General features: G+C 55.6%; 9 protein-coding genes across 9 annotated transcripts; 6 read left to right on the top strand and 3 right to left on the bottom strand.

Annotated features, from left to right (window-relative positions):
• The first annotated feature begins 160 nt into the window (after positions 1-160).
• On the top strand, positions 161-2,759 carry CDEST_12755 (uncharacterized protein). The gene is made up of 3 exons (XM_062928911.1): positions 161-1,066; positions 1,127-1,343; positions 1,430-2,759. Exons 1-3 carry the CDS (start codon positions 196-198, stop codon positions 2,559-2,561), a joined length of 2,220 nt encoding a protein of 739 aa, XP_062784962.1. The 5' UTR covers positions 161-195; the 3' UTR covers positions 2,562-2,759.
• A 1-nt stretch (position 2,760) lies between these two features.
• Positions 2,761-3,941, top strand: CDEST_12754 (uncharacterized protein). Its single transcript, XM_062928910.1, has one exon. It carries the CDS (start codon positions 2,925-2,927, stop codon positions 3,543-3,545), a length of 621 nt encoding a protein of 206 aa, XP_062784961.1. The 5' UTR covers positions 2,761-2,924; the 3' UTR covers positions 3,546-3,941.
• A 339-nt stretch (positions 3,942-4,280) lies between these two features.
• CDEST_12753 (Putative GTP binding domain, P-loop containing nucleoside triphosphate hydrolase) lies at positions 4,281-6,105 on the bottom strand. Its single transcript, XM_062928909.1, has 4 exons — positions 5,962-6,105; positions 5,781-5,877; positions 5,602-5,711; positions 4,281-5,520 (listed from the first exon to the last, which is right to left on the bottom strand). The coding sequence occupies exons 1-4, from the start codon at positions 6,053-6,055 to the stop codon at positions 4,610-4,612; spliced, it is 1,212 nt and encodes a 403-aa protein (XP_062784960.1). The 5' UTR covers positions 6,056-6,105; the 3' UTR covers positions 4,281-4,609.
• A 1,104-nt stretch (positions 6,106-7,209) lies between these two features.
• CDEST_12752 (Putative protein kinase) lies at positions 7,210-9,267 on the top strand (the record flags this gene model as incomplete). Its single annotated transcript, XM_062928908.1, has 6 exons — positions 7,210-7,448; positions 7,518-7,864; positions 7,955-8,158; positions 8,210-8,325; positions 8,394-8,559; positions 8,624-9,267. 6 exons carry the CDS (start codon positions 7,210-7,212, stop codon positions 8,806-8,808), a joined length of 1,257 nt encoding a protein of 418 aa, XP_062784959.1. The 3' UTR covers positions 8,809-9,267.
• CDEST_12751 (Putative FKBP-type peptidyl-prolyl cis-trans isomerase domain-containing protein) lies at positions 9,204-10,468 on the bottom strand. Its single transcript, XM_062928907.1, has 5 exons — positions 10,042-10,468; positions 9,920-9,977; positions 9,814-9,855; positions 9,685-9,758; positions 9,204-9,629 (listed from the first exon to the last, which is right to left on the bottom strand). Exons 1-5 carry the CDS (start codon positions 10,223-10,225, stop codon positions 9,433-9,435), a joined length of 555 nt encoding a protein of 184 aa, XP_062784958.1. The 5' UTR covers positions 10,226-10,468; the 3' UTR covers positions 9,204-9,432.
• Positions 10,469-10,859: 391 nt separating this feature from the next.
• Positions 10,860-11,804, top strand: CDEST_12750 (uncharacterized protein). The gene has a single exon (XM_062928906.1). It carries the CDS (start codon positions 11,091-11,093, stop codon positions 11,502-11,504), a length of 414 nt encoding a protein of 137 aa, XP_062784957.1. The 5' UTR covers positions 10,860-11,090; the 3' UTR covers positions 11,505-11,804.
• A 1,081-nt stretch (positions 11,805-12,885) lies between these two features.
• CDEST_12749 (uncharacterized protein) lies at positions 12,886-14,045 on the top strand (the record flags this gene model as incomplete). The annotated part of the gene is made up of 2 exons (XM_062928905.1): positions 12,886-13,197; positions 13,311-14,045. 2 exons carry the CDS (start codon positions 12,886-12,888, stop codon positions 13,854-13,856), a joined length of 858 nt encoding a protein of 285 aa, XP_062784956.1. The 3' UTR covers positions 13,857-14,045.
• A 1-nt stretch (position 14,046) lies between these two features.
• CDEST_12748 (Putative myocardin) lies at positions 14,047-16,426 on the bottom strand. Its single transcript, XM_062928904.1, has 3 exons — positions 16,041-16,426; positions 15,163-15,745; positions 14,047-15,080 (listed from the first exon to the last, which is right to left on the bottom strand). Exons 1-2 carry the CDS (start codon positions 16,168-16,170, stop codon positions 15,522-15,524), a joined length of 354 nt encoding a protein of 117 aa, XP_062784955.1. The 5' UTR covers positions 16,171-16,426; the 3' UTR covers positions 14,047-15,080; positions 15,163-15,521.
• Positions 16,427-17,058: 632 nt separating this feature from the next.
• Positions 17,059-19,728, top strand: CDEST_12747 (Putative heterokaryon incompatibility). Its single transcript, XM_062928903.1, has 2 exons — positions 17,059-18,963; positions 19,005-19,728. Exons 1-2 carry the CDS (start codon positions 17,850-17,852, stop codon positions 19,640-19,642), a joined length of 1,752 nt encoding a protein of 583 aa, XP_062784954.1. The 5' UTR covers positions 17,059-17,849; the 3' UTR covers positions 19,643-19,728.
• Positions 19,729-19,814: the final 86 nt, after the last annotated feature.

The raw sequence follows: 19,814 nt of genomic DNA, 5'->3' as shown, positions 1-19,814 counted from the left end.
CCAGAAATGTTTATTAAACAGTGTCGGTGACCTGCCCGGCATCTTTCCCGGCGTCCGATGCGCGGAGACAGCCAGTGTGGAACCAACGCTCTGCCCAAGACGAAATAAGATGCGGCGTGTTGCAACCCCTCTTGAGGTTCATCTCTCCAAATACCCAAGACGTTGTCTTCCAGGTCGAGCACTGCCGTATCCATCATGCCATCCTTGCCCGGATTCTCCGATAACGACCTCCGGACCCGGTCCGACCTTATTCGGGCCACGCTCGCCCTCCTCCGGCCGCTGTTGCCCCACTTCTCACCGGCCAAAGGCAGGATCCGGCTTCCGGTATCCTCGGCCACCCACTTTGACGAGACGGCAGCTCAGCTCGAAGGCTTTGCCCGGCCTCTATGGGCCGTCGGCGCTCTGCTTCATGGCTGCGACTCGGCATCCGACCCGGAGCTGGCCGAGTCCATTAACGAGGTCGTCCAGCCGTGGATCGATGGCTTCGTCTCTGGGACCGACCCCGAGCACCCGGAGTACTGGGGGAAGATCAACGATACGGACCAGCGCATGGTCGAGGCCGAGATCGTCGCGTTCGCCCTGCTCTCGGCCCCGGACCGGGTCTACGCGCCGCTCAGCCAGCGGTGCAAGCAGAACGTGGCGAGCTGGCTCCGCACGCTGAACGGGATGGAGATGCCCAAGAACAACTGGCGCTGGTTCAGGGTCTTTGGCAACCTGGCCCTGTCCAAGGTCTGCGGCGTCCCCTGGGACGACGTCCGCGACGAGATCGACTCCGACCTGGCGCTGCTCGACACCTTTTACCGCTTCGACGGCTGGTCGGCGGACGGGCCCTGGCAGACCCCCGAACAGGCCCAGGCCGAGTCCGAGCAGTACGAGAAGACTGGGCGGCGCGATGCCGTGGGCATTGGGCGGCAGGCGGATTACTACTCCGGGAGCTTTGCGATCCAGTTCAGTCAGCTACTCTATTCTCAGTTCGCCGCCGACGTGGATCCCAGGAGAGCCGAGACGTACCGTCAACGGGCGCGGGACTTTGGGGCCACCTTTTGGAAATACTTTGACGCCGAAGGTTCGCTCATATAAACGCAGAAACGGTTTTTTTTGTGTTTCAGCAACTGACGGTTTACAGGAGCCGCTATCCCCTTTGGCCGGTCCTTGACGTACCGCTTCGCTTGCGGCGGATATTTTGCTGCTTTGGCCTTCGCGCAGGTTCCCGACATGCCGAGCCCACTCGACTCTCCCGGAGCGGTGAAAGGATTCCTCTTGAGACACCTGAGATGGTGGGCGAGAAATTCAGAAGACATCTTCTATCCCGACGGGACTCTGAACATTGGGTGGCTTTACCCGTAAGTGAGAAGAGTAATAGAGCTCGGCCGAGAGGTTTTCAACTGTTCACGAACATGCAGAAGCGGAACTAACATTCGGAGACCAGGAACATGTACTTGAGCGAGGACTACAACTCCCCACAGTCGCCATACTGGTGTCTGAAGACCCTCATCGCAGTCGGTCTCGCCGGCGACGACGCCTTCTGGACGGCGGAGGAAGAACCCTACCCGACCGTCACCGCAGCCGCCGACGCCGTCACGCTCGCACCGGCGCCCCAGCAGATCCTCTGCAACCACCCGGCGGGCAACCACCACTTCCTGCTGGCGCCCGGCCAGTTCGTCGCGTGGCCGATGAAGGCGAACCAGGCCAAGTACGCCAAGTTCGCCTACTCCTCGGCCTTTGCCTTCTCGGTGCCCACGGGCCCGCTGATCCAGCAGATGGCGCCCGACAACGCGCTCGCCTTGAGCCGGGACGGCGGGGAGACGTGGGCCGTTCGGTGGAAGTCGGAACAGGTGCGCTTCTCGACGGCCTACGTCAGGCGGCCTTCGGGGGCGGGGCAGACGGAGGAGGAGTTGGTGGAGGAGGTGCAGGCTGCCAGCGCCAGGTGGTATCCCTGGGGAGACCGAGCCGTGAGCGTCGACACGACGTTGGTCCCACCCACGAACAGGTGGCCGGACTGGCACGTCCGGGTCCATCGGATCGAGCTGCACGAAGACGTCAAGACGCTACACACCGTGGAGGGCGGCTTCGCCATCTACGGCCGCAAAAAGACCGACGGCATGCCTCTGCCGGTTCTTCAGAGCATCCCGTCTGACTCGAGACTGGGGCTGGCCGAGGGCGTCGGCCGTGACGAGTGGTCTACCCTGGTTCTGTCAGCCGCGGGCGCGAGCGGCGTCGTCACGAAGGTGCCGGGAGGCGGCCACCGGACGACGTCGGAGTGCTATCCCCTGAAGCCGGACTCCAATACGAACCTGGCGTGCTCGAGGACCTTGATACCCGTCGCCTCACATGCCATGCTGGGCGGGCTGAAGCGCGGGGTCGAGATCACCCTGGTGGAATCCATCTTTGCGCTGTCTGCAACGGCGAACGGCGGCTGGTCGGGGAGAACAGAGTCGTTGAGTTTGGCAAAGCGCTGGCTGGACCGCCCAGTCGTGAGTCTCGACTTGGAACACGCTGACGCCGAGAATTCCAGTAGGATTCTGGTGGACGTGCGGTCGACTAAGCAGGTTAAGAGTTAGCAGCACAACGATGTTGTGTTTGGAAGAATATAGGTTATGTTCGGAAACAAGCAGCTCTCATGATCACCCAAGCCCACTCCACAATAACAGATGCCTAAATCTGGAGCACAGCACGATAAAAGCTTTGTTTTCAGTCAGATATACTGTCCTTAGGTTACTCTCCCCTGACCTAGGGTTCAAAGAAAGAAAGCTTTAGATGGTCCGCGGGTCTCGTCTACATAAAGTTTGCCGTCCCATAGGATCGCACTTCTCTATTGACCAGACCCATATAGGAGTTATCTGGAGCAAATCACCTCAAACAGATCCGAGAAGAAACATTACGAATATCGTAGAGGAGTTACCATCACAATCCAAAGCGTTACAATGTCTTGTACATCAGACGAGGACATCCAGACCGGCCGCCTTCCACTTCTTCAAACAGGAAGCTCGCCCGTAGAGACAATGAGCGACAGCAACCAACCACTTCTGAAAAACGTCTCGGTCGATCCCGATAGCCCACCAGACCTGACTCCGGTAACAGGTTCCGACACTGGCGCAGATGAACCCCCAGCAAACCTTCTCGCCAGCCAACAGAAGAACGGGCTCGACGGTCTGCGCGCCAGGCGGGACCGCAAACTCCAACGCATCCAGCGCACCTTCGACCACCAGCGAACCCGGACCAAGCAATACTTCGCGCGGAGACGGGCCGAAGCGGCGGACGAGTACGAAAGCGGCCTGTGCGACTGTCGGCTCAACTTCCTCTCCTTCCGCCGGTCCCTGCAGCTCGAGCTCGAGGACATCCGCGAGCAGGAGCAGAACGGCATCATCGTCCTCCTCGAAGGGGAGCGCATCGAGCGCGGGGCGGCCGAGCGCTGGCACGACGACCGGGAGAAGAAGTACATACAGGAGTGCCGCGAGGAATGGGCCCAAAAGTATCCCGCGACGCCGTTCTGGCATGAGGACTCTGGAGCTGTATCACAATCAGTATCCTCCTCCGGAGTGTGATTAAGAAGGCGTAGTCTGTCTTTACATCGCCCATTTTGGACACAGAATTCGATGACAGAGGCACCTAACGCAAAAGTCTTAGACCTTTGCCGGGGCTGGTTGACATCATATTACTCTCCATGTGCCTCGCCAACGAAACAACACCCGAACTCATACAATACCAAGATCCCCAGCTTGCCATTGCTTAGCATGCAGCTGCTGATCTTGACTTGAGCCTTCAGCCAGGGAGTGGGAAATTTCAAGCGACCGAGTTTGTAAAGTTGAGGGGTACTGAGACACCTTTCCAGGATAACGGGGTTGAAGAGGGCAACATTGGCAGACGTTCTCATGCTCATTCTCCTTGTGAGAGAGATAGTTAGAACTTGTGTGTATACTCTGACGGTATTTAGATTTAGTAACACTTCCTTCTCGTGGTATCAAGCTCAAATGACTTTGATGAGCAATGCAACATGATTGAACAATTCATGTCAGCTATGCGTTATCGTGAAACGTTGTGCACCGGGGCTGTTTCCTTTGACCATTGGTAAACATTCTGATGACTTGAAATACCAGCCCTTCAAGCACGAACCAAGTAAAATGGAACTGTCGTCTTACAACTTGGGATCTTTTACGTTTAGATATCCTGATGTCACATTTGGGAACAAGATCTACTTCGCAGCATTCTTTACTGTTTATAACAACTATGCTTAGTTGGCCCGTCTAACCCTTCACTGCCTTGAGCAGGACCGTCAACCTTACTGAATGAGCCTGCACTTTCATGTAAACATGCGATAGGTAGTAGACATGCAGCAAGCCTGACCTGGATAAGTGACGTAGAAGCTGGCCAACGCACGCCAGACCCAACTTCAGTTACACTTGAAGAGACAGCTGCCTTCTTAGGCTGTGACCTTTCTCTCGCCATCTCAAACATTACACTTCGATGTCTACAAGCCATGGAGGAAGAAGAGCCCGCCCGTCGACTGGCCGAAGAGAACATACAAAGGCTTCCTCGCTTTTGCTGGCGTGTCTAAGCCGACGCTGAACGCACTAATTCATCCTGGCCATGGGTATGCCTGGTTCCATTCTTACGACAGCTGCCCACGGAGCAGTTCTATATCGACCTGCATGCGCTCCTTGTCCCTCTCCAGCCGTGCCAGCCGTTGGTTATACTCCTCCCTTATCTCACGCAACGCCTGCTGCGACTCCCTTTCCTGGGCCCTCATGGCCTCGCGCATCTGCTCTTGCGTTTCCCGCATCTCACGCAATTCCCGCTGCCATTCCTTCTCCTGGGCCCTCTTGTCCTCATTTGTCGGCCGTTGGGCGTCTTCCTTCTTCATCTCGCACGTTACCTGCTTCGCTTCCTCGTCTCGCGCGCGCATAAACTCGCGCATCTGCTCCTGCGTGCCGTGCATCTCCCGCTCCCATTTTCTGCGCTCCTTGGTGACGGCGGCATCGAGCTCGAGCCTCGCCACCGTCTCCTTCAGCGTCTGATTCTTGTCGGCCATCTGCTTCTGGACATCAAGCTTCATGGGGCGGCTTCCCTTGCTGTTGACGAGGCGGTCGACGATTGCCCGCGCCGAGTCGGTCGTGTTTCGATGGCGGTACACCGTGCTGCCCTTGGACACCATGAACCCCCAGTCCGTTTCGATGAGCTGCTTCTCACGGGCCATTGCGTCGGATACCTGGGGCCGTGATAGCTTGTCCCACATGGACGTGACGAGAATGACACTTTTGAGGGCCTCGTCACCGCAGAGCTCCTTGAACAAAGGGATGTTCTTTCTTGCGGAACTCTGCAGACGAATCTGCATAATACGATGAATATATATAATTCCGTGGAGGAGGATGCTGGCCTTGTACGACTTCCTCAGCCAGTCAGCAATCTCTCGCAGAACCTCGGTGTCGCTGCGCTCCATGTCATAGAAGCCGGGCGTGTCGATCAAGTAGACGGTCTGGTCGGGCGAGATTTCGTACGCGTATACGTCAATCGTGCTTGTGCCTGTGCAGGGGGCGGAGGAGAAGGTTTAAGCATGTTCTCTTCTTTCACATAGCCAAGCAATCTCTTTTGGGGGGGGCTTACTGGGGTTCAGATCACGGCCGAGTTTCACGGCCTTTCCACAGCAGAGAGAGATGAAGGAGCTCTTTCCAGAACCCGTAGCGCCCATGACAGCGATGAAAACATCGGAAAATCTGATCACGGTAGAGGTCAGCTCCGAGCTGCAAGATACCTCAGCCTCTCATCTCGACTGGAACGCATACTTTGGTTTGTTTCCGCCTCGGAAGACATTGGGACACTGCTGGGAGTCGCCATTTTGGCCCTCCATTGAGTCGAGCGAGTCAGCATCCGATAAACCCTCTGTTCCGATGTCAGTCTTCTGCTTCTGTCAGTTTTCTGCTCCTCAGCCGTCAACTAACCACTGACGCTCCCAGCTTTTCTTACTGTTTTGATCATCCGGCCTCGAGTTGTTCTCGAGCCAGTATGGCTGGCGTTGCGCAAAGGAGGACTCTTTGGCGTAGGAGTGCGCTGAAGACATAGTGCTGCGGTTTACCAGCGGATGCAGACTAGGGCTGTAGAGATCAAGCGGGGTAGCAGATATCTCTCAGTATTTATGTCAGAAGTCTGCCGATTTCAGAGCCGACTACTGGCCAGCCTGGTTCGGGAAGCATCAGCCAGAGGTGGGTGTGGACCAAAATCACGCGTGGCCCCCAAACGCCATGGTCCACGCCGCAACTGTTGCATGAGGTGGCGTAATGTGGCTTTTTGGTACATTGCTGATGTGCCGCTGCTGGATCCAAAGATTGACTCGACTGGTTGACCTCTGTAAGTGAATATTTTGACGATATAAACAAATAAACGAGAACACTCGAGCTTTGTTCCCAATGGGGCCAGGATCAAGATACAACTCCAGAGGAAGCGTAGATTGAATTGCTCGGTCTTCTCTTCAGTTATTAGAAGCGGTAGTGCTCCACTCACAGCCAACTTCCGCTCCTCGCAGCCTGGTGCCAGAGAGTCCCGGAAGTCATGCACAAACCTGAGGTAGAGAGGCAGCTCTGGACTGGGTTCTAACCCCGCAGTCCACGGAGCCTGATCTGAAAGGAAGCATAAGGCAAGCCCCTTTTGCGACGCGATGGCAGACACCGCAAGTGAACCCAACAGCTGATGAGCGGTTTTCAGCCAGCTGCATGCATGCAGTAAGCAAGGGGTCACCCTCTTGACCATCAGCCGCCGGCCTCCTATCATCGACGGTGCACAGCCATCACCGTATCCTGCCTGCTTGACGATTGGTGCTAATGCGTGAGGAGGCGAGACTTACCACGCAGGGGACACTGGCCATTCATGTGTATCCAACGAAAACAAAAGCGGGTTGTTACATTAGAGACTGATTTATCGAGATTGAAGAGCTACGAGGATACACTACCCAAGCGTTTCAAACACTTCATCACCCATCGTCTTGAACTGAGAGAGAGAGGCATTAGCAAGACGATGGGTGATGAAGCACTTCCATGAAATGCACTCGCTGAGATAATCGAGATGACGCACCCAATCCCCGAGTCCCATTATAAGGCTAACTCCTTGTGTTTGGTAGACCGTAGGGGGCACTGTGGCGTGATCTCGGACTTCTGACGCGCTTACTGCATTACTATCTCTACAAGAACTCTTATCCAAACTGGCATCACGCAACACTCCATGACGCAAATCGCAGGCGTCATCAGTTCCGGCATGAGACGGCTAAAGTATATTCTAAGCCGGTTCGCCAAAACTGCGAAGTCCACACGCGCCATCCACGAAGAGAGCATCGCACGATATTGCCCCGGAGGCTACCATCCCGTCCGGATCGGTGGTGTCTTCGACAACGGCAAGTACAGGATCGTCAGTAAGCTCGGCTACGGGGTTTACTCCACGGTGTGGCTTGCATGCAACCAAGAGTAAGTGCCGCCAACCCCTTCGGTGCCTGAATCTCCCCAGAACCCGGACCTAATCTCGCGTTCATGCAGGACGAAGCGCCATGTCTCCCTCAAGATACTCACCACCGACTCGTTCGGCGACGGGAACGACACGTCCGAGCTAGAAATACTAATGCGCCTGAAAGCTTCTTGTACCGCTTCCCCTATATCGCCACCAGGGGCAGCCCATGTTCTTGGGCTTCTTGACCAATTTGAGCATCGCGGACCCCACGGAAATCATGTCTGCCTCGTTGTCAAGGCCATGAGGCCGGATCTATCTCGGTTTCGAAGGCTCTTCCCGGATCTGAAGCTGCCGCCGCCCCTTGTAAAGCGCGTCTCAAGACAACTTCTCCTCGCTCTTGCTCATCTCCACGACGCATGCCAGGCCGTAAACACGGGTTAGTGACGATTTGCGAGGCCCGTTGAGGGTCTTCAGCGGTCTCTGTTTATTCGCCCTGCCTTGATTATGAGACTGACGGAAGACTCAGACATCAAGCCGACAAACATCCTCATCGAAAGCCCCGCCATCAACGACATGTTTGAAAACGCAGCCTCGGAGGCTTTCTCGCCGCAAGACTCCCCGTTGCCGCCGCCGCAGGACTTCTACATGAGGTCGACACAGGTTTCGTCACACGAAGAGGATCTCGCCCGGTCTACCGAGCTTTCTGTGCGGCTCACTGATTTTGGCGCATGTGAGTCCCCATAGGATACTCTTTGCGTGAAAAGGGGCTAACGGCAAGAAGCCAGTCGGTTCGACAAGCACCTGACGGAATGGATTCAGCCTGACATGCTCCGGGCCTCCGAGGTACTCGGAGCCGAGTGGGATTGCAAGGTCGACATTTGGAATCTCGGGCTGATAGTAAGTTCATACAGCACCTTGTCCACTCTGGTCGTCGTCGATCCACAATGTGCTGACCACGGTTCCAGATATGGGAGCTTGCCGAAGGTCGCCTGCTTTTCGACGGGACGTGGGCGCCGCGAGACTCCTACACGCCCGAGGCCCACCTAGCGCAGATGAAGGCGGTTCTGGGTGCTTTCCCAGAACGATTGCTGGCTCGGTCGAAGAACCGTGGCCTGTATTTCGATAGCAAAGGTAAGGAGCACTCGGGATTCTTGACACATCTCTTCCCGTTTCGAGCTGATGATAGGAGGACTAGGCAATCTCATGAAGCCCTCGACTTTCCCGCCCGTCTCGCTGGAGCAGTTCTCCAAGAATCCCAACATCTCGGCGTCCGACAGGACGGGTTTCCTGGAACTGGTCACGGCGATGACGAGAATCGACCCGGATGAACGCCCAGAGGCCCAGACACTCCTGGAAGCTGACTGGCTCAAGGAGGCATAAGGTTGATCCCGGGTTGAGTGTGTCAAGTAGTATGCCTGCCTTGCTGCAATTGGCGGATGTGTTTGACGGAAGAGAAGACGAAAAAGAAATGTTAGTATCGCACATAACTTGTCAAGCAGGAAAGAGGATCCGACCGACCCTCGAAAAAGAGAGGGTAGCCGGTCGAGAAGTGACGCCGTGTGAAGAATTCGAGGTTCTAGTTTCTGTGGCGGAAGTATGTTTTGAGCCCGGCAAAGTTGTCCAGCGGCCGAGGCCGAAAGGGGTGGGGATCCGTCAGTAACCAACATCCAGTGCAGATTCGGCCGAGATCCACTGAATCCGGATCCGGGGCCAAGACCATTCCGAAGAACGGGACGTTTGTCGTTCTTACTCATCAAGTTGTGCACATCATAGGCTCTCCGGCATGCAGTGGTATTGTCACGCGTATGTAGCGGTAGTTGGCATTGCTGTGTATATTGCTCGCCCAAGATCATCTCATCGTATGCTTCTCATGACCCACCCATGTTCGCCTCAGAATGCTTTTTGTACAGCTCTGGCTCGCGCGCTGGCATCAAGCCAGATGTGGATCGCCTTTTCTCTACCGGATGCAAATTCCTCACTTTATCACCATACAGGAAAAGCCGTTTAGAGCTCGTTGTGCTCCTGGGCGTCCGAGTCGGAGTCAGCGACAATGGTCTTGACGACGTCGGCGGCCTCAGCGACCTTGCTGGCGACCTTCTCGGCAACGCCCTCGGTGGCGGACTCAGCAGCCTCGGACGCCTTGATGATAATCTTCTCGGGCTTGGGAACGCCGTCAATGCCAACCAGCTCGGTCTCGAAAACTGTCGTGAACGGTTGTCAGTCTTGACCCTAGCGATGTGACAGTGTGAAGCATACCAAGGGTCGAGCCGCCGGGAATGGGTCCCATGCCGCGGGGTCCGTATCCGAGCTCAGGGGGGATGGTCAGGGTTCTGTGAGGCGTCAGCAACGATTGGATCCCGAATGGCCGAGTGCCTCCTGAATTACCTCTTCTCGCCAATGCACATGTCCAGCAGACCCTTCTCCCATCTGTACAATTGTCAGTGACTGCGACGTCTGCGTGTTGTACACGTCGATCGGTTGGGAGGCTAACCCCTTAATGACTTGGCCGCTGCCAATCTTGAAGCTGAAAGGGGTTCCGCGGTCGTAGCCTAGGTAGGAAAGCAGCAGGTCAGCGATATCGCGGCAGAACACGCGAAGGGTGCCGTGGCTTACTGGCATCGAACTGCTCGCCATTGGACTGCAAGGTACCACGGTAGTGCATGGTGAGCTTGTCGCCATTCTTGGACTTGCGGTCGCACTCGACCTCCTGGGTGACGTCGATCTTGAGGTCGGCGGCAGCGACGAAGCTGACAGCGGAGGAGGCCAGAAGGCCGAGAGAGAGAAGGAGACCCTGCATAGTGTCTTGAGTCTTGTGTCGAACGAAGTAGGGTAGCGGCGCGGGGGGATTGAACGAATTGAATGCGTGGAGGATGGGTTGAGGAAGAGAAGACGAGGAGCGGTCAATTGGTCGAATTGGGAACGGAGACGAACAGTGGGTGGTGGGCAACAAGGACCAAGGGCCGGGAAGACAGCTAAGCTGCTGCTGCCACAGTGAGGCCAGCCAAAGGTGGGTTGAAGACACGCCGCCTCAAGTTGTGCATCTTCCGATTGGCTGATGAGCTCCGTTAATGAGGGGGAGGGTGAGGGGCGGACCCTGATGAGATATTCCGGGGCGGATTTGACTATCCCATTCTTATCGATAAAGATGAACCTAGTCTTATCGTCGCCGCCGCCGTCGCCCACTGGCTCGCAGCTGCCTTCTGATTTGGTGACGTCAAACCAACAATTCCCATCTTTCCATTCTCATCACAAGGTACAGAGTATACGTACTTCACTGACCACTGATCACAGTGATCATTTCCTCTGTGGGCACTCAGGACGGCGATGGGTGGAGACCTTTCACAAACAGCACGTGAGACAGCTTCGACAGCCTTGGATTTTTCCATTTCCATTTCCAAGCCGGATCTACACCCACGAGGCCCAGGACCAAATTCGAGTCACTTGACTCTACCGGGATCCCACGCCCACGCACCGCCTCGTCTGCCTAGGGCCAAGTTTTTTTTTCACTCTGCATTCCTACTACCTAAGTCCAGTCCGTACAGAGAAAGTACATTTGGGTCACGATCGCATTCGCGCGTTCCGAGACTCAACCTCCTCACAGCCAGACGGGACGGGCGGCAGTGCAGGACGGAGAATCGTCATGACGACCCAGGCTGACCAGAATGGCACTACTTCGTACGTGCCCTCGTGGAATACGAGTCGATGACGGAAATACAGCCGCGAAGACACAATCCCCAACTCGCCAAAGCTGTCCCTGCTCGTCAGACCTGTCCCTGTCCGCCTGTCACCCAGCTGTCCCCCCACTGCGACACGGAGACACGCATCGAGCGGCGGGCATTTATGTACAGAGTACAGATACGCGTCTGCGCATTTGCGCAAGGGTACCTTGCCTATCCGCCCTATGCATCGATATGATACACGACCGATTGATACTTGCTCTCTACGGGTACAAGCAAACTGGGCGAGCTCTGTCTCTGCTGCCTTTCCGTACATTGAAGGCAGTCAGTCAGTCGACTGAGTGGTGTCGGCGACAGCTCCGGCCGTTTACTCGACCACCAGTGAATGGCTGGATCTAATCCTGCAGCTCGCCCTGCCCGCTGCACGCAAGACATAAACACCCCACTCGCGGCAATGGGCCTTCATGCTGCACTGCTGCACTGCTGCAGGCGACCACGATCTCCTCCTGGATTCTTTCTGCAGGTAATTTGGCCAACCGTAGCCAGATCACTTGCTTGAGACCCGATCGAATGGACGGGACAGTGGACAATTAGGTCGCAGGGCAGGGGATCCCCCCGGCGCCTTTCTCACGCATGATAAACTTCAGGCTTGGTCCGAACTCTCTGGCCCATCGGACAAGCCTGGCTTGGCCGGCTTCGAAAAACCACACAGACATTTACTTTTTACTCCCGCGGACGCTCCCGTTGTGGGAACCCACCGAGATGAGCGCAAGAAACAAAAAAAGGATAAACGAAAATTACCATGTCTACCTGAGAATCCTGAGGCCATCCATGCGTTGGGCAGCGATGGCCTCAGTGAACCAGGGGGTATGCTGGATTTTGTCTCAAAGCACCACCGCAAAGGAGTGAAAAGTTTTTTTCTTCTCATTCCTGCTGTGCATCCTGGATTCGGTCGACAGCTGCTGCGTAACTCTATTCTGGGATACCATGATTGGAAACCTCTCGGTGTGCTGCTGGGCGGCGCTTATGGGGGCCAACCGTGGCCACACACCATGACGGTTTGAGTTCTGAGGCCCACGACCAAAAGCCAAGTCTTGTATTTTTTCCATTCGCACGGCAAACCCATGGACCGGCCTCCTCGTCGGCCCCCAAAGCTGAATATGCACCAAGGGCCAAGATGATGGCGGCCGCGTACCTGCTTCGTAATCCACAGCAGGCTGGCGCCGGAATGCGGCGTCAGTCGACGAGTTTCAACGTCCTACATGTTGTCATTCCGCCAGAATAGTGACAAAGACGAGCTAGGGCCGGTGCAAGAGAGAGTAATGAACTTCATGATAACCAAAGTGCTAACGAGGCGAGGCGCGGCGGCAGTCCTTCAATCACCGATCACCCTGACGAATCCGCCCTACTGCACTGCGTCTTACGACGCCGTCTCGCCCAATCGGTCAGAGACATTCGCCACCGCGATACCAAAGCAAATGGCAATGAGCGTGAAATGCACTGCTTCTCCTGTTTCTGCAGGCCAGAGCTTGCCAGGGCCTGGGCCAAAGGTTTTCTAGCGCGAGCCTTTAGACGCATATGCACACATCCCCCACGAGAGACGAGAGACCCGCCGACCACACCCACTCGAGTTTCCACAGCATCTGCAACATCACAACAACCCTCTTCCCTGCTTCCTTGCTCAACCCGCGGCTTTGTCCACTTTAACTAACTAACACCGGTTTGGCGTTTCCGTGCCCGACAGCCCCTGCATTTTCGAGGGTCCCTGACATGACAAAAGATGCCCAATGATGCCGCTGTCGCCCTGCGATGCACACATACCTGTACATCTGTCTACATACATCGTACACACCACACACACACAGCTGTCAGCCCCAAGCATCTAGGACTACTTGTATCCCCACACAGCCTCAAGCACCAAGTCCCAAGACCGGGTTTTGGTCGAGTCAACTTTCTGCCTCGCCGGCACAGCCAGCGAGACTTTCTACGAGGCCTTCTCCCCCTTCTCCCAGCTTCAGCCTGGGTTCAGTCCGGTACCTTACCTGGACATGGCCAGGCAGCCAGCCCAAGACGGGGCCCTCTTGTCTCTGCGGTACCCGGGACTAGCATGCCCTGCCTACTGCGAGCGCTGATGGCACACGCGTCCGAGTACCAGTGTACATGATGGGAGGCATCCCAGGTCGAGCGTGATGGGTTGGCGAACAGCTCTCGAGTAACTATATATCTAGCCATGCCCTCGGCCACACTCCATGTTCTGGTTTTCTTCTCTCATCAAGTCATCGTACCTCAAACCCATACGCCAAACCCTACCATTGCATCTTTGTAGTTCAAAGTTTTACCTCGAACCAGCCTACCATCACCATTGATCACCAAGCGCAACCAAGAATCACCATCGTCATCACAACCATCACAACCATCACCACCATCACCACCAGCAACACCATCACCGCCCTCACCACCACTACCACCACATCACGCAAGATGTCTTCCAGATACAGCAACGCCAAGCCGATCGTCCACCAGGCCCCGGCCTCGATTAACAGCGACTACTCTTCTAGTTCGTACGGCTCCTCTACGCCACGCTCCGTGTCGCGGGGCGATGAGGCCTACCTCCGTGTCTACGGCGCCTCCGGACACCAGGCCACGATAAGACACACGGCCCCGGGCGTCACCGTCATCAACCGCAACCAAACCAGCCAAGAGATCGACGCGCCGACGCCGCCTTACGTCGGTGGTTACTCGAGGCATTGAAGCGTTGCGGCCTCCTCTCCTTCTTCCTCATACGCACACACACACACACACACACACACACACACACACACACACACACACACACACACACACACACACAAATACACACACACACAAATACGCAACACCATACAACCTTTCACCTACCTATTCTTTGTAAATGCATCACTTGGCGTTTTTGAAATTCGACATAGCGACTGGGATAAGCGCACACCTGTACAGGATACTGTATCACCATGATTGGACGGCGGACTGGATTGGAACTTGGGACGATGACGGGATCGAGGACAAGAAACTTGTACGACGGATAGATTTATGGACGAGGAAGGGGGGCGTGGGTTACATGGCAAAGCGATAGAATGGTAACCTCGTGCCATGTCTAGTCTATTTTTTTCCTTTGGATCGGATGTTACTCTGGATCTATTGTGACTCTATTTACTTTCTCCAAGAAGCAAGTTATTTACTTTCTCCAAGAAGCAAGTTTAACTATCGCCATCAACGAGAATTGACTTTTTTTCCAACCCCAAGTTCTTTTTCCTCCTTCTTCAAGAAGTTGGAATGCCAGACAGTATTAATTTTGGGAAACCGCCAAAAAAAGAAATAAGGAGTGAGACGACGGTTGAGGAATTTCTTCCCCGGTGATGGTGGAGACCCTTGGAGAAATGGGGAAAGGGAGGGAGGGGGGGGAAACCCCCCCAATCCAACAGGGTCTCACTGCAGAAAGAGCACAGATTGAAAGGGCCCCCTCTTGTGTTTATGCAACGGGGGGAGACCGGCACAGGACAAACAATGACGGTGATTCGCCCGGAGGTCGGGGGGTGTTGGCTACCTCCCTGCAAGATGGAGGGCCTGTCGCATGCAAGGGGCGGCGGGAGGTGTGTGTGATGCAGTTGGGAGCGGATTCGTCCAGCGAGGGGCGGCCTTTTGTTGACTGGCGACTGCGGATTCAGGGCAACGGAAGGACGAGGGCATGAGGATGGATGGGGAATGGCGGGGGGCGGAGGTTTGCGGATCTGGCAGTGAGGCTTACGAGAAAGCCCGGGCCAGGCAGACCGCGTGGTCTGAGACATTTGCCCCGACTCTTCGTAGGCCTCGCAGGCCTCGGCGTCATGAAGGAGAGCGTCGTGGGGAAAACATGAGGTCATGGAGTGGCCTGGCCGGTTCATGGGACCATTTCACATGTTATGCAGTCCAAGAGGGGACCCAGACTAAAGGGTGCGTTCCCTAGAATAGAACACACGTTCAGTCATATACATGTATACACAGGGAGACAAGTTCTGGGACGGATGCCCCATCTTGTACTTGCCTATTTCATCACAACAAGGGCTGAATGGAAAACAGGGCTGTCGTTTTGCAGCAGTGCTTTCGTTCCTGGTCGTTTCCAGAAGTAAGCAGTAGCCAAGTAGAACGAGGAAACACGATTGCGCATCCGGTCCTCGGCCATCCACCAAACCTCCTTGTTTCCTTTCTCATCTCTGTTTCTGCTGTTCATAATTCATCAAGGAATGCCTCCTCGTCCATCGAGATCCCGGACTGCAAGTGCTGTTCAGGCCATCCATAATCGTACATGATCCCCCGCGCTTTCGCCCTCGATCCGTTGTTTCGGTCGCCTCGACGGCACCTTTACGCAGGCATGGACACGAGGCTTCCGGCACAGACAGCGATCTACGCACCCCCCTCGCGCTTGGCGTACTCGTCCTCGATGGCCTCGGCGTACTTGTCCTCGGCGCTGCGCGGATCTTCCTTGAGCACGCCCTCCTTGATGAGTTCCTCGGGAGCCGGGCGGTGCGAGATCTTATCGTTGAGCGAGTCTGCGCGCATGTGCTTCTCGAGCTCCTTCTGATGGGCGATCAAGCTGGGCGCGGCGTTGGACGCGGGCAGAATGTTTTCTGGAAGGGAAGGGGCCAAGTTAGCCGACGGGTTCATGTCCGCCATTCAAGCAAGTTGAAGAAGATCGGGGGATGGGATGGATGCTGCAATACGGTGGGGCCCGTTCGCGCCGAGGGGGTGGTGATCGGCGGTTGAGGCGGACAATGTGGGGTGCGTGGCGGCGGACGGGAGAAGAAGTGGAGGGGCGGACGCCGCACTTGGGAAGCTGGGAATTGGGGGAGAACAAGGAAATGGGTGGGAAATGGGAGGGGACAAGAGGCGGCGACGACAATGATTTGAAAGGTGATCACGTACTCTCAATTAGCTCGGCGCGGTTGGGACGGTGTTGGAGGTGATTCTCGAGCGAGTTCTTGCGCTCGCCGGGCGGGCGAGAGATGGGCGTCTCGTCAACGGGGGGTTGCGAGGTGGCGTTGTCGTCAGCCATGGTTGATGATGTTGACGGTTGGTGGTTAATGGAAAGAGGTGATGATGGGTGTGGACGTGGATGTGGATGTCGCGGTCGGGGTGGAATCGCTCGTATCGGCCAGTCTTTCGGAGTCGCCTTGTTTTCCACGCAGGATGGGACAAGATTTGCACAAGTGTCGCCTTGGAATCAGGGTGAGTGTGTAGTAATGTGTCTGTATGTGAGTTGAGCGACCGAGAGGTATGTTGAATGGGTGGACGGGGGAGCGATGGGCGGGGGTGTGTGGATGTTATGTACTTCCTCGTCTATTGTATTGTCAGTGTTGGTGTCGGTTAGAGCACAGACGACTCACATGGGATAGCAAATCAGGGCAAGGCAAGGCAAGGGCACTTTCAGGTCCAGGTCCAGGTCCAGGTCCAGGTCCAGGTCCAGGTCCAGGTCCATTCCAGGTTCATGTCCATGTTCAGGCCCATGTTCAGGCCCAGCAGGACCAGAGAAGGGTGGTTGCTCTGGTTGGTATGGCAATGACCGTGGCACATGCTGGATGAGATCAAGGTCCTGCCCGAGCAGGAGGTGGTCTGTTCTGGTCTGGTGAGGCGAGCTTGGGAGCTGCGGGGTCGAAGCTGTTTGGCTGAGCGCAGGGTTTACCCCGCAACTGCTCTCTCTGTGCATTATGTACTCTTTCTCTTTGCGTTGCAGGAAGTGTACATGAGGTAGTCACCTATTCAATGGGAAGGAAGCTCGTGAGTCTGTGACCAGTGGTTGGTTGGAGCTTCTGGTCTTTCCTGGGCTGGAACTCTCCTTCCGACGCCTGCCATATTCACCATTGCATCACCAGTGCCTTACTTAAGCTGGGCACGTACTCTTCGGATCCATCTCGGCCCCCCATGTCCAAATTGTGCCTGTGGATCTTTGGAGCACGTATTTTCGGCCCATCTGATCTTCCCCATTCTCCTGTCTCCTATTCTCCCATTTGTCTCGTCTCTTGTCACTCACATCTGATGTTCTTGTTGATGTTGCATCTCATCGTCAAGATCTGTCACCTCGGCTACAACTGCGCATCCTTTCGCTGAGTTTTCTTTCATCGCATCCAGAGCCCAGACGGCCAGACAATGCCATTCATTCATCGCCAGCCCCAGCCACTGCGTCACATTGCTCGAGCACGACGCCACTGAGACAGACAGCCGATGCAGCTACCGGCCCGCATGCCCCTTGCTCTTAAAGGCGGATGACGTCTACTAGCGCCCCGGGGGGAGGGGGTGCAATGATCCCCTGCTAGTCATACCACTCCTTGAAGCGCTCTTGCTTGATCAGGGGTTATCGAGATGTTGGAACGCGATGCCCTCGGTGACGATATCACGGGGTCCAAGCCAAGCCGTCTCGGTTTGGGTTCCTCCATTGGTCGTCTGCCATCATACCGGCGACCCTGGAGAGTGGTGCCTCGGTGCACACTCTTGCATGTCGTTTAACTCCGTCTCACTACCTATTCGGTGGCCCCCCACTGGCTGGCCGCCGTGATTCCACGTCGCTCACCAATGAAGACTGCAGCGATGGACTGCATCGATGCGCTCTTTTCTTGCAACGATGCTCAACCGTTTTCTTCTCCGCATTTCTTCGTGCCTGCGCAAAATCCAGCCTGAGCTCCCCCGCCGTTTCGCCGCGCCATTGTTGCGACCGCTGCCGGTGGTCTTGTCATCAACATGCGGCTCCTGAATTCCGAGTCTCTTCGACTCCGAGAGTTTTACGATGACAGCGTCCCCCTCTACGCGATCATATCCCACACATGGGAAGACGACGAAGTCACTTTTCAAGACCTTACCGGCTCTGCCGGTCTAATCAAGGCTGGCTTCTCCAAGATCCGGGCATGCTGCAGCCAGGCCGTTAGGGACGGCTATGAGTGGGTATGGGTCGACACTTGCTGCATCAACAAGACGTCAAGTGCTGAGCTCTCCGAGGCCATCAACTCCATGTTTCGATGGTACCGCGAATCAGCCGTTTGCTACGTCTACCTGAGCGACCTGCCGCCTCAAAGTCCCGGGCGCTTCGACTCTGCAAGCTTTATGGCTGCCAGCTGGTTTACCAGGGGGTGGACTCTCCAAGAGCTCATCGCCCCTCATCTCGTTGAGTTCTACGATCAGGCGTGGAATGATATTGGGACCAAGACGTCTCTCATGGACTTGATACATGAGAGGACTGGGATCCGATGTGATGTTTTGTCCGGCCGATGCTTGTTGACATGGGTCCCCGTCGCCGAGCGCATGTCTTGGGCATCTAACAGGCAAACCTCGAGACGGGAAGACATAGCCTACTGCCTCCTCGGCATCTTCGACATCCACATGCCCCTTCTATATGGAGAGGGCCCTCGAGCCTTCGTGCGCCTTCAGCAAGAGATCCTTCGGAACTCGGAAGACCTCAGCATCCTGCTATGGGCCCATGACAAACCCGATGCACATCTCAATACCTTGGGTGTCCTTGCACCAAGTCCCGACGCCTTTGATGATATACCGGTATGGAATCTCCATGGGAAACAGCTCGGGAAACTAACGAGGAGTTGGAGCGGCCTTCACAGCTCCAAGCTCGTCCACGAGCGGATCGGGCCACCTGCCCTCGTCAAGCGCGAAGATTCTGAGCCTCCGACCATAACGAGTCGTGGTTTACGCACTCGGTTGCCCAGGGTTGGAGACTGGCACGGTGATGAAGAGGAGGATGTAGAAGGATTATATGCTTGTACCATGGGCATAGGTCCTGTGCGAGGTGTGCTGAAGCTGAACCACGACTACTTGGCCGGCTACCTATGTATCAAACTAACCGCAAGTTTCCCTTGTCCCGTCAAACGGGTCCCATCCAGAGGGCAGAATCAAATCGTCTATATCTCATTACAGAGGACGACGAACCCATATTCACCACGTCCTCTCCCATGTACATCAACATGGACCACGAATGGCCAAAGTTTCCCCCGAGAATCGACGGGATCGAAATGGTTTTCTCCCACGATTACAAATCCCTCTTTGTTCCCAGCATCTCCCGCCTTGCGGCTGACGACTGGCCGCTCGTCATTCCGGGAACCAGATACATTATTTCCAGCTACTGCTACATTGAGCAAGGGAAACCCGGGATATTCCATCTACACTGGTCTGGCAACCCCGGCACAAGTCATGAATCTCTGGAGTACAATGTCATAGTCGCGATCGCTATAGACGATCACCAAGGAAATGCCACCAGACGCGGCAAAGACCACATCGTGTTTTGCGCCAGTGCGGACCAAGACCTCGTCGGAGAAATCCTCAGCAAGGAGGCGGGCTCTGAGCCTGGAACGACGTACATCAACCTCTTGGAACGGTCGAACCAACACAGATGGGCCGATCGATATGCAGAGGTTCTACCAGGAGGCAGCCATGTCTTTCAGGGAGCCATCAAAGTGAAGAGCCTGGTTCCGAGATTGATCGTTTCCATCGGATCGTATAAAGGATCGAGCGAGATGCAGGAAGATTGAATCTATGCCTGATCAACTTGGCTAACATGAGTGAAGCGGGTGTAACTTGTTGCTTTCCTACTACTGACATAAAAGATGTTGATGCCTTGTTCTCTGCGGACTCGTACCCGTCTTCCATGTTCGTCGGCTATCCATAAAGCCGAACCTCAACGTGCTGCTGTGGGCGCTCGGT

This window comes from Colletotrichum destructivum, chromosome 8 (assembly GCF_034447905.1).
Source record: "Colletotrichum destructivum chromosome 8, complete sequence".
Taxonomy (NCBI): Eukaryota; Fungi; Ascomycota; class Sordariomycetes; order Glomerellales; family Glomerellaceae; genus Colletotrichum; species Colletotrichum destructivum.
Note: the sequence above shows the minus strand (reverse complement) of the source record. Positions and strands in the feature narration are given on the sequence as shown.

Coding starts and splice junctions, on each gene's coding strand:
- CDEST_12755 (XM_062928911.1), top strand. CDS start 196: ATGCCATCCTTGCCCGGATTCTCCGATAACGACCTCCGGACCCGGTCC. Junction 1,067..1,126: donor GAAATACTTTGACGCCGAAG/GTTCGCTCATAT, acceptor GACGGTTTACAG/GAGCCGCTATCCCCTTTGGC. Junction 1,344..1,429: donor AACATTGGGTGGCTTTACCC/GTAAGTGAGAAG, acceptor TTCGGAGACCAG/GAACATGTACTTGAGCGAGG.
- CDEST_12754 (XM_062928910.1), top strand. CDS start 2,925: ATGTCTTGTACATCAGACGAGGACATCCAGACCGGCCGCCTTCCACTT.
- CDEST_12753 (XM_062928909.1), bottom strand. CDS start 6,055: ATGTCTTCAGCGCACTCCTACGCCAAAGAGTCCTCCTTTGCGCAACGC. Junction 5,878..5,961: donor GAGGCCGGATGATCAAAACA/GTAAGAAAAGCT, acceptor ACATCGGAACAG/AGGGTTTATCGGATGCTGAC. Junction 5,521..5,601: donor CGGCCGTGATCTGAACCCCA/GTAAGCCCCCCC, acceptor CCCCCTGCACAG/GCACAAGCACGATTGACGTA.
- CDEST_12751 (XM_062928907.1), bottom strand. CDS start 10,225: ATGCAGGGTCTCCTTCTCTCTCTCGGCCTTCTGGCCTCCTCCGCTGTC. Junction 9,978..10,041: donor TGGCGAGCAGTTCGATGCCA/GTAAGCCACGGC, acceptor TTTCCTACCTAG/GCTACGACCGCGGAACCCCT. Junction 9,856..9,919: donor AGCGGCCAAGTCATTAAGGG/GTTAGCCTCCCA, acceptor ACAATTGTACAG/ATGGGAGAAGGGTCTGCTGG.
- CDEST_12750 (XM_062928906.1), top strand. CDS start 11,091: ATGGCACTACTTCGTACGTGCCCTCGTGGAATACGAGTCGATGACGGA.
- CDEST_12748 (XM_062928904.1), bottom strand. CDS start 16,170: ATGGCTGACGACAACGCCACCTCGCAACCCCCCGTTGACGAGACGCCC. Junction 15,746..16,040: donor CCGCGCCGAGCTAATTGAGA/GTACGTGATCAC, acceptor CTTCCCTTCCAG/AAAACATTCTGCCCGCGTCC.
- CDEST_12747 (XM_062928903.1), top strand. CDS start 17,850: ATGCGGCTCCTGAATTCCGAGTCTCTTCGACTCCGAGAGTTTTACGAT. Junction 18,964..19,004: donor ATGTATCAAACTAACCGCAA/GTTTCCCTTGTC, acceptor TCCAGAGGGCAG/AATCAAATCGTCTATATCTC.